Source organism: Nesoenas mayeri (assembly GCF_963082525.1).
Source record: "Nesoenas mayeri genome assembly, chromosome: 16".
Classification (NCBI taxonomy): domain Eukaryota; kingdom Metazoa; phylum Chordata; class Aves; order Columbiformes; family Columbidae; genus Nesoenas; species Nesoenas mayeri.
Window position 1 is genome coordinate 4,726,798 of NC_137562.1, and position 11,391 is coordinate 4,738,188.

Consider the following 11,391-nt stretch of genomic DNA (forward strand, 5'->3'; position numbering starts at 1 on the left):
CATGGGGGTTATCCATAAAAACATCAGAGCTTTGAACTGACCCTGTGTGAGCTGCAAGAGGCGACCTTGGCAATCAGTGGCCAGTGCTGGAGTTCTGATGGTTGAGCCTGTCTCAGCCCCTTGGCAGACTCTAGCAAGCCTGAATCATTTAATCCTTGGTCCCATTACTGAAATCAGGCTGCTTTGGTTTACATATTAATAATTGATTATTAAGTAATTACGGCAGTGAAGCAGCATCGTGCCATAGCCTTTCTCTATGGCAGATAAGCCAAAAGATCTGCTTTTCCCCCAAATGTGACAAACTTGACATGTTTATGAGCTTTTTGGAATTGGGGCTTAAGTTCTTCTGTGTGAGACTGGGTGCTCTATTGTGTTTAGCCAAGCTGGTCTGTTTTGAATTGGAGAGGCCAAGAAATAAGCAGCCTTTTAAACAGAATAATCAAATAATTTGTCTCTAACATGGTGCTATTCAGTGCACTGAACAAGCATCAGTTATTAATGGAAATAGTAATTTCCTACAGTAGCAGATCATACCTACACACTCAAAACCAACTGTGTGAAGGGCCAGTACTTCAAGATTTTTACACGTTGAACATAGTAATGAAAAGGAATATGATTACATGGATCTATTTTTAGAATAAACATTGTGCTTTCATAGGCAGAATTCTTCACTCTGATCAAGAGCCTTTCAGGGAGTGTGTCCATCTTGCACTAGTTTATTTATTACATCTAATATGTCCAGCTTCAAGTGCACCCCACGTACATTCTAAACCAGGGCCCAACTCTTTTTGAGGGGAATATATTGTAAAGAAATGCTGTCCATGAGTTAAGCCATAGATTCAATAAAAATGAGTCGAAGTTTTCATTTTTTTTTTTTAGGATAAAAAGCAAGTGACCATAAACATGATCCTCATCTTCTTTCTATTTATAATTGTATTTAATATAAATGTGCTTCATTACTGGAGAGCAATCTTCATGGCCATACAATAGCAAACAAATTCTTCAGAAGCATCTTTAATTATTCATTTGGCTGTACTATATTTTATGCTACTTTTCATAAATGTTAATCTTTATTATTGCCCTACCAGGCAAAAAAAAAAAAAAAAGAAAGAAGAAATACCTGTTATTAAATGACCTATCAGGCTGACATGGATAAATGTTGGTGGCTATTTAATTGTTTCCCATCTGCAGTTTTATACAGTTTCTATCAAACTGAAGGGTAATTTTTTTAGTAGCTGCTTATTTTAAATGTACAAAACCCTTGTGTGTAATTCCATTAGCTGCCCTACAGCATTGCAATCTACAGTTTCCCTGAGGCTGTTGTGAAATATTGATGAAATCCTTGCTTTTGTGGCTTCCTCTGATACACTAAACATTTGTCTGATGTTAGTTGAACTTGAATGGATCTGTTCAGAGTTATATCAGTAGTGACTTCAAAGGCTGTAAGGCTGTTACAGTTTTTTTTTACAAACTGAAGTTTCAAAGCCTTACCATGTGGTACTTTAAAAAAACAAAGTTCATATCAAATGAACCAAAGTGCTAGCAATACACTGGTAAGACTCATTACAATTTCAATTTATAGAGATATATATGTTTTTGTGATTCTGATTGGTAGCTCATACCATTTCAAGAAATTTAGATTGGCATTTAGGGCAACCTGGGATAACGAAGGAGGGAAAACATAATTTGAAACTTGGATTTTAAATGAGGTTATGTATACATTTACAAAGCCACTCAGCTGTTTTCCACAGCAATAAATAGGACAAGAGAAAAGAGAAGAAAGTCCCCAAGGAGGGTTGCAAGGGTTTTGATGCAGGATGGGCAGGGATGGAGGGGCCGGGGGCGGCTGCTCCTGTGCAGCCACAGGTTGGGAAGGTTGAGTTGTTGCCATCAAGTGACGCAACGATTCGTATCCTTTGTTAGAGGCGTATACATTGAAAACACAATCTGGAGAATATCAAACACCTTCAGCTGGTTGAAACAATTAAATTGTAAGTTCCAGGGCTTTGTAGAAAATAACAAACAGAAATGTTTTTAACCAAAAGCAAATGAGTCGCTTACACCGTAAGCCCTCACGTAAGGACCTTGAGCTATTGGCTCTGAACATGTTTAAATCCATTTCTGCAGCTGGACTTGCCAGTTCAGCCATTCAAACTGACTGAAGCCAGAGCAAGGCAAATACGACTGAAATTGGTTTGGGTTTTTTTGTTATTTTTGTTTGCTTCTTTGTTTGTTTTTCAGTGCAAGAACTGACTATGTAAACAACATCATCCTTAAGGAAAATTATTCAAGAGAAAAACTCCATAATTATTCTGTCCCTGCTATGGACTCTCAGCTCAGCAGAGCGCATCAGCTCACCTTTTTTCAGTCTTGCTTTTGTTTGTTTGTTTGCTTGTTTGTTTTTTTCCTCTTTTATTATTGGTTTTGCTTCAAGTTTATGGGTCACTCACAAGCCACTTCCCTGCGCATATGTTTCTAGCCACTGATCATTTTCATTTGACTCATAACTGTGTAGGGCGCAATGTACAAAAGGCATAATCTGTTCTCCTTTGTGCTGCTGAAAGTCCCACTGAAACTGGTGGGTATTTTGCCTTCTTAACCAGTAGGAAATTGGACTTTTAATAGAAAACTTTATAATACAACTCTAATTAGAGTACCACAAAATGAAATTGCTTCATTTCAGCATCCTATATAAATGATGGTTATGGTTCCATGGAATTGCCTTTGCGCGTTAAAATTCACTTATGACAGACGCTGCTCCAAGTTTCCTCGCTCCAAAGCTGCTGTGGCACCGCAGAGGCTGCTTCTGTCCCCAGCAGTGGATCGGGGGGGATGCTTCTTTTCCTACTCTGCAATAGGCACAAATTCACACCCCAGGATCGGCTGCTGTAATTATCTGAAAAAGAAAGGTCTAGAAAAAAGGCAAAATCCTCCTTTGGGATGACAAGTTGTTTTGGACACAAAATTGCATCACTAGAGCAGTGATTGAAACTTCCTTTCTGAGACAGTGCCAAATGAATTTGGATGTGACAGTAAAACAGAAATAGCAGCAAAGGTTGCAAACCCCTTCCCATTATCCAAAGCCATTAACTGGCATCCCAGAAAAGAGGCAATGGAGCATGTTCAGCCTTTTCTGAGGTTTTGAGAACATCTAAAACCTTCCTGAGGATGCCTGTGGCTTCAGGAATAAACCTCACACTAGTGGGGTGTTTGGAGCAGGTGACAGAGACGCTCTTTCAAGCCCCAGATTCAGAGGCCAATGCTCTCTGCTCCCTCCTAGAATGGAAACCTTTCCCGGCGTTTTCTTCCCATCTTGCAGAACCTAGCACGAAGTTATTTCCCTGGTACAGAAATTATTAATGTAGTTTTAAAGCTCTGAAATGAGCCAATTCACCCTTGTATTACAGATTTCATGTTTTGAGAGTTCTTTCCATGAACCTCCCATTGCATTTCCGGAGCGCTACATTGGTTTCAGTCCGGTTACATTCCAAAATGTCTTTAATAGAAGAGTTATGCAACAGAGTAGGGATTTTGTTTTCCTCAGTTGCTAATTTATCTCTTCAGTTGATTTTCAAGCTGGGATGAATCTATAGCCATGAACTTGTACAAAGAGCCAGGTTAAGATTTGTCTTTGGAGAGCTAACGCGGTTAGACATTTTTGAGAAAAAGGAATGAGAAGTGGTCATTATCCATTATCTGCATGAAATATTTCAGAGAAAGAAACAGATTCTGCCAAACACAAAAAGATGTTTGAGCTGAAGCCAGACAAGAAGGAAACAAGATCACCTTATAGCACTGCAAGATTGCTCTACTAATGATGTTATTTCAAGTAAAACTGGCATATATATATATGAAGAAGTGCAGATGGTGCATGGATTTTACATGGATTAGCAGTGTTGTTCTGGACAATGATTCACTGTCCCTTTTCTTGGCAGAAAATAAATTTTCCAGTCTTGGAAAGAAACATCTATGTATGTCTTTTAAGAACTATTTCTCTATGTGGAAAAAGAGCAAATTTGAGTGAAAATAGTATCCACTAGTGGAAAAGTTAACAGTCAGAAAACCTTTTTCTTAAAAAAAAAAAAGATGTATTCACATTCTACGGTTCAAGGGCAGAAGTGATGTATAATGTGGTGCAAACTGCCAGTTAGTCAAGGGTATGGGGGCCTGAAAGTCAATATTGGACTGAGCATCAGTGGGATTTGGCTCAGTGGTGTCTGTGGAGCAGGGTCAGGGCTTCAAGGTGGATGTGGAAGGAGTTTTAGACACATCAGTTCAAAAAATGTTTTTGCAGGTGTATTAAATGGACCTACTTTCGTTTAGTGAGTCTGTAGAAATATCCTAGAAATATCTAAGAAAATGTTATCTTTTGAAGACTAAAGAACCAGCTGTTTGTTGCAATCCTTGTCCTGGAGTAGCAGATTTCTTCATTCACCACGAATCCAATCACGAAGGCACAGGGAGAAATCTTTAAAAAGTTAAAACATTTCAGAATTGTATTTATGATTATTATCTGTATGATAATATTATCTTTAGTGATGTCATGATTTTAAAATACGTTACCTTGGGATCAATCAGCACTAAAACCAAATGTTGTATTTCCATTTAGGAAGCCAGAAATTGCTTCTATTCAATGCTCTGAAGCTCCTGGGTTTTGTCCAGTCTTCAGGATATGAAATCTCAGTCCCCTACTTCTCCAGGACTGCACGTTGTCCATCTTACAGCTCTGCCTGGGCCTGTTTAATTTTGGTGGGAATAATTCTCATCTGGGAAAAGGAGTTTGGATTATTTTTCTTCTTTTTTTTTTTTCTTTCCTGTATGACAGCTATATGTGAGCATCTCAGACTTTTGGAATGTCAGAATAAGCCTGGGGGGAACTGGTGGGAAGCGAACAGGTCACTCAACAATTTATTATATGGACATCAGTATGATGTGCAAAATTTATGCTACTTATTACAGACACTGCATTTAAAGCATGCGGGTGTACAGACCTAAGACACCCTTTACTTATAAAATAAATAATGCAAAGTCCACTTAAATTAATGTCATTTCTGTTAAATAGCTACGTCAGTTCATATCAAACTTCATGCCCAATGAGATCTCACTAAAAACCACTGTTGGAAGGACACGTGCATTTCTTGTACACTAGATTGTGTTCACAGAAGAGGTCTCCACTGTCCTTAAAATGCCCACAGCAATTTAAATCATTTAAATAAACAGAAAATGGTTTTACAAGTAGGATACTGAAATGCATTTTCAAAGCTGCCCAGAACCCTTAGCCATTAAAATGGACCTGACTGATGGTTTCGTGAAATTTTGCTGGTGCTTTCTAATAAGTTACTTTTACCACTTTCGTAAGATTGTGTCTGTATCTTGTACAGACACAGAAAAAGAGGATTTCTCAGCACGAGTTACTCTTCTGTAAAGGTTATAGTAAACATGTCAATGCCTAATTAAGCAGAAAATTTTATCTGTATGGGGGGAATGTGCAGCTGTCTGGTACTTCTGCTTCTCCTGGTAAATCCTTTCAGAAGGACAAAGGCTATTGTGAGGAAGAAACTACTGTATGTATCTCCCAAAGGAAAAAATAAATACTTTCTGGTGAAAAATGGGTTAATAGAATTCAAAGAATTGGTGCTGAAATGGAGAATCAAATTTGCACTGACCCAAAACTGTGTGAATGCTCTTTGTTGTCTGTTTTGTCTGATTCCTTCATTGGATTCCCTTCGTATTTTTGTTTTGCTGGTGCGATGTGCTCGGCGCTGTGACACACGCTGGCGAGGGGCCAGCGCCGCTACCTACGCTGTGCAGAATCCCTGACACCGCGAGAACTGTGTCAGCCCCGCTCATCACTGTGCGCCGCTTGCTTAACGAGGTTACTACTCGTGACGTGGAGGAGCTTTTGCCACCTCCGTGTCCCTCCATTCTCCTTGGCCCCCTGGAAAACATACAAGCTCAGAAACGGATACATGGAAAGTATTATCTGGTTATTAGGGAAGAAGTTTAGGGTGGAGAAAAGAACAGTTTGCTCTTGTTGTGTTTGCTGCCTGCCTCTGTAAATGGGGCTACAACTATTTGCTGTACTCCAACACACTACTAAAAAGCTTATTTTAAAAAATCCAACACTCATTGTTTAATACGTAGCTTTAGTGAAAGCTTCTGCCGAAGAGCACAGTGTTGTGATTATTGTTTAGTCACACTAAAATGATCTCCAGGTCATTCGCCCATAGCCACTGCTGTTATCTTTGCCTCTGGTTATGAAGCTGCCTGGTATCACCCCTGGAATAAAACCAAGCCCAGCTCTAAGCCGGGGTGATCTGTGCAGGTCCTAAGACCATGGGAAGGGCATAGGAAGGGTGACTGATGTGGGTTCCTTAGCTCATCATTTCCCTCTTTTTATACTGCAGCTTCATCGAGGAAACAGTTCCCCTAGTTCTGGTTTGTCTCTTTGGCTTGATGGTAAATGTGTTGGAAGAGGGGAGGTACACATGCAAATAGTCTGAAAAACTGAAACACATACCTGAAAAAAACTGTGAAAGGCTTTGTCCGGATGTTAATCAAAACGCTTCTGCTTTTTCCGCTCATGCCTTCTTATTTGCTGAAAGGACATCATTTGTGCAGGAGTGCCAAATTCAAGAGAGCAAACTGAGCCAGGTTCTTAAGCAGCCATAAAATGCCTTTTCTCAGAAGATGGGAAGGAGTTAGATTTTAAACAAATAACACCTTAGGCTCAATTACCTGTTGCATTCTGGTCTTTTAGTTACTTCACAATTACAAATGCTGGCATTTTCTTTTATTTTTGCTTTGTTATTTTTAAGGGCAGCTTTGGTTTGTGTTGGGGGGGGAGTGTTTTGTGTTTCTGTTTTGTTTTATGTGCTTAACTGTCACAAAAAGCTGGGTCTTAAGGAAACCCAACGAAGGAGTCCTGAGGCTGCAGTGCTGTCGCTTGGGTCGGCAGCATCGCGTTTGCACCGAACTGGTGCATTAACATATCTCCTATGGAGACCTGTGCATCAATGTATGTCCTACAGAGAATTACTGCTGACATAAAACCAAAAAAACAAAAAACAAACCACAACTGAATTCCTAAGTAATTTTAAAATTTACGGCTCTTCCAGTATGAAGTTCATCTTATTAAATAAATAGTTAATTTGTCAAAGAAAATCTTTCTGAGTTTGTTCTGCTTTTCCAGTTTTACAGTTAACTTCGGTCTATCTCTGTCACCTCCTAATACTCTTCTGTAACTTCCAAGGGTTCTTGCCCTGAAATTTATGGACTTGTTTTTACTGAAGAACATTTTGCTTTTATGGTACACAGTACATTACTTTTGTAAACAAAAGAGTTCCACTTATGCCTATTAGTGCTTTCAGATGTTATATTTTGACATATAAATTATTTGTGTACATTCTAAAGTGCATTTTTAGGTGATCAAATGGCAAAAGGTTACTGTACCTAGATGATGCTATGAGCGAGGAAGATTATGGCAGTTATTTTCTTCTGTTCCTTGCCAATTCTACCATTTCTTTCACTGAGGCTAAAAACAATTTGATAGAATGGAAGCTTTTAGTATGAACTTTAAATTCTCGCATATGAATTTTCCAACTGTCCTATTACAGGACAGTTAGAATTATATACCCATGACAGGAAAATTATTAACTCAGAATCTCTGGCAGTTATAAAGAATTATGATTATCTGCCAATAAAATTCAGCAACCTTCACAAAAAAGACATCATTATTTATTTTTTTTTACTTCCAGAACTAACAGGCAATAAAGTTGTAGATTAAAATGAAGTCTGGTAAAGAAAACACATACTGAACCTAGAAAGCTCGAACTGTAGTATTCTCCTTTAACAAGTTATTTCATATATTGACATTGCATTTCAGGTTATGTCCAGGAGGAAGATTTAAAGGAAGAGGAAGATATAAAGGAGGAGGAAGAAGATGATGATGACAACAACTCAACTGCTCAACTCCAGGGCAGCAACGACACTGGCACGGATGAGGAACATGAAGTGGGTCCTGAGCAGAAAGGGAACTTTAGTTACCAGAATTCCCCTGTCAGTCATGTATCTAACCAGGATGCCGAAAATGAGTCACTGCTAAGTGATGGTAGTGACCATGTGGCAGATATCAAAAGCGTTTGCTCTAGAGAGCCACGGGACCCGAAAACCAGCACCCACCCCAAAGCCCAGAATGAAGCACACGATTGCATGGATAAAATGACAGCGGTCTATGCCAACATACTGACAGACTCTTATTGGACAGGCTTAGGGCTGGGTTTCAAGTTGTCCAACTCTGAAAAGAGGAGTTGTGACAACAGAAATGGAGGGAACAAAGCTGATTTTGATTGGCATCAAGACGCACTGTCAAAAAGCTTACAGCAGAATTTACCTTCCAGACCTGTCTCGAAACCCAACCTGTTCAGCTCGGTCCAGCTCTACAGGCAGAGCAGCAAAATGTGTGGAACTGTGTTCACGGGCGCCAGCCGGTTTCGGTGCCGGCAGTGCAGCGCTGCCTACGACACGCTGGTGGAACTCACGGTTCACATGAATGAGACAGGTCACTACCAAGATGACAACCATAAAAAGGACAAGCACAGACCTACCAGCTACTCAAAGCCCCGAAAAAGGGCTTTCCAGGACATGGACAAGGAAGATGCACAAAAAGTTCTGAAATGTATGTTCTGTGGTGACTCTTTTGATTCCCTTCAAGATCTGAGCGTTCATATGATAAAAACAAAACATTACCAAAAAGTGCCTTTGAAGGAGCCGGTACCAACCATTTCTTCAAAAATGGTCACTCCAGCAAAGAAACGTGTGTTTGATGTTAACAGGCCTTGTTCCCCCGATTCCACAACGGGGTCTTTCTCAGATACCTTTTCTCCTCAGAAGAATGCGAACCTGCAGTTATCATCTAACAACCGCTACGGCTACCAGAATGGCGCCAGCTATACGTGGCAGTTCGAGGCCTGCAAATCCCAGATTTTGAAGTGTATGGAATGTGGAAGTTCCCATGACACCTTGCAGCAGCTCACGACCCACATGATGGTCACTGGCCATTTCTTGAAAGTCACAAGTTCAGCTTCAAAGAAAGGAAAGCAACTGGTTCTGGATCCTTTAGCTGTGGAAAAAATGCAATCGCTGTCTGAGGCACCAGCCAGTGACAGCCCCATTTCAAAACCATCCAGCAAATCATCCGCAGAATGCATCGTTCCCACCTCTGAACTAAAAAAAGAAAGTAAAAAAGATAAAGTTGATGATGCAAACAAAGATGAGAAGGCAGTAAAAACTGAAGAGTATGACGAGACTCTTCAGAAGCCGCTGGATCCTACAATGAAATATCAGTACCTCAGAGAAGAAGATTTAGAAGATGGTTCAAAGGGTGGTGGGGACATTTTAAAGTCCTTGGAGAACACTGTCACAACAGCCATCAATAAAGCTCAAAATGGAGCACCCAGCTGGAGTGCATATCCCAGCATCCATGCAGCTTATCAGCTCTCGGAAGGAGCTAAACCATCTTTGCCTGTGGGTTCCCAAGTACTGCAAATCAGGCCAACGATCACCAATAAACTGAGGCCGATAGCTCCCAAGTGGAAGGTCATGCCTCTGGTCCCTATCTCAGCAAACGTGGCTCAGTGCACTCAAGTGAAGAAGGAAGGCGATGACAAGGAGGAGGTGCAAAAGGACTATGTTAAAGAGGGCATCCAAGCTGAGCCTGCCTTGCTCAGCCAGAGCGAGAAAGAACCTCTCCTCAAATCTGAAGTCTCTGTGGAGCCAAAAAAACCAGAACCATGTCCCTTGAAAGAAGAAGACAAAATTAAAGAGGACAGTGGAAAAGAAAAACCAGTCCTCAAGGAACCAACCACAGCTTCTCTTAGTAATGGTTGTGCTGCTGCCAACCACTCATCTGAGCTGCCGTGTGTCAACCCCCTCAGCGCACTGCAGTCAGTACTCAATAATCACTTGGGCAAAGCCACTGAGCCTCTAAGGCCTCAGTCCAACTCCAGCCCCAGCTCTAGCACAATTTCTGTGTTCCACAAACCCAATCTAAATATGATGGAGAAGCCAGTTTTGTCTCCTGCTCCAACCCCACCAAAACCTGCAAGTGTATCCAGGCACTATTTGTTTGAAAACAATGATCAGCCTATTGACCTGACCAAATCCAAAGGCAAGAAAGCTGAGTCGGCTCAAGCACAATCTTGTACTTCTCCACCTCAGAAACATGCTCTGTCTGACATCGCTGACATGGTCAAAGTTCTTCCCAAAGCTACTACACCAAAACCTGCTGCATCTTCAAGGATCCCATCTATGAAATTAGAAATAGATGTCCGACGCTTTGAGGATGTCTCAACAGAAGTCTCCACTCTGCATAAAAGGAAGGGCAGACAGTCAAACTGGAACCCTCAGCATCTTCTCATTTTGCAAGCCCAGTTTGCTTCCAGCCTCTTCCAGACATCTGAAGGTAAATATTTATTATCAGATCTAGGCCCACAGGAGCGCATGCAGATTTCAAAATTTACTGGACTGTCTATGACCACCATCAGCCATTGGTTGGCAAATGTCAAGTATCAACTTAGGAAAACCGGAGGAACAAAGTTTTTGAAAAACATGGACAAAGGACATCCAGTCTTTTACTGCAGTGACTGTGCATCTCAGTTTCGAACCCCATCTACTTACATTAGCCACTTAGAATCTCATCTAGGTTTCCAAATGAAAGACATGAACAGGCTGGCTGTGGAGCAGCAAACCAAGGTAGAGCAAGAAATCTCCAGAGTTTCAGTTCAAAGGTCTCCTGAAACAATAGCTGGAGAAGAGGACACAGACTCTAAGTTCAAATGTAAGTTGTGCTGTCGGACATTTGCGAGCAAACATGCAGTAAAACTTCATCTAAGCAAAACACACAGCAAGTCACCAGAACACCATTCACAATTTGTAGCAGAAGTGGATGAAGAATAACTCTTAAGGTATGCATGCTCTGTAGCGAGTTTTAATTTCATCATTTTAAGGAGGCTTCATAAGACATTCATAGTTTCTTAAACGTAGGAAAACAGTATAAAATGCATAATGTACTCCTGCTTCATGAATCTAATTGCATGTACATATCCATTTTATAATGTTTTCAAGAAGAGAACCTGCTAAATGCTTAACACATTGCCCTGTATAGAGAAGTTGCTGCTTATTAATATTTTGCAAATAGCTGTTTTCCCAGCTCTCACACTCTTTTTTGTTTCTAAGAGTTCGTTGTTTCACATCCTATGTACTTCAATGTGGAATGCAACAACGAAATGCTACTCTTTGCAATGAGAATGGAAAAAGCAAGAAAAAAGCACTGAAAACTAAAAGATTTTTACCTCCTTCAGTGCTAACCCACCAGTAAATCTGATTTTGAGG

The 11,391-nt window shown here is 40.5% G+C and overlaps 1 protein-coding gene across 1 annotated transcript in view; it reads left to right on the plus strand.

Annotated features, from left to right (window-relative positions):
• TSHZ2 (teashirt zinc finger homeobox 2) overlaps positions 1-10,956 on the plus strand; it is a gene marked incomplete at both ends in the record, with an annotated part of 136,044 nt that extends 125,088 nt beyond the window's left edge. Inside the window, one exon of the mRNA XM_080354730.1 lies at positions 7,886-10,956. Within this exon, the coding sequence (XP_080210856.1) occupies positions 7,886-10,956 (3,071 nt within the window). The remainder of the gene's footprint in view (positions 1-7,885) is intronic.
• Between the last annotated feature and the right edge of the window lie 435 nt (positions 10,957-11,391).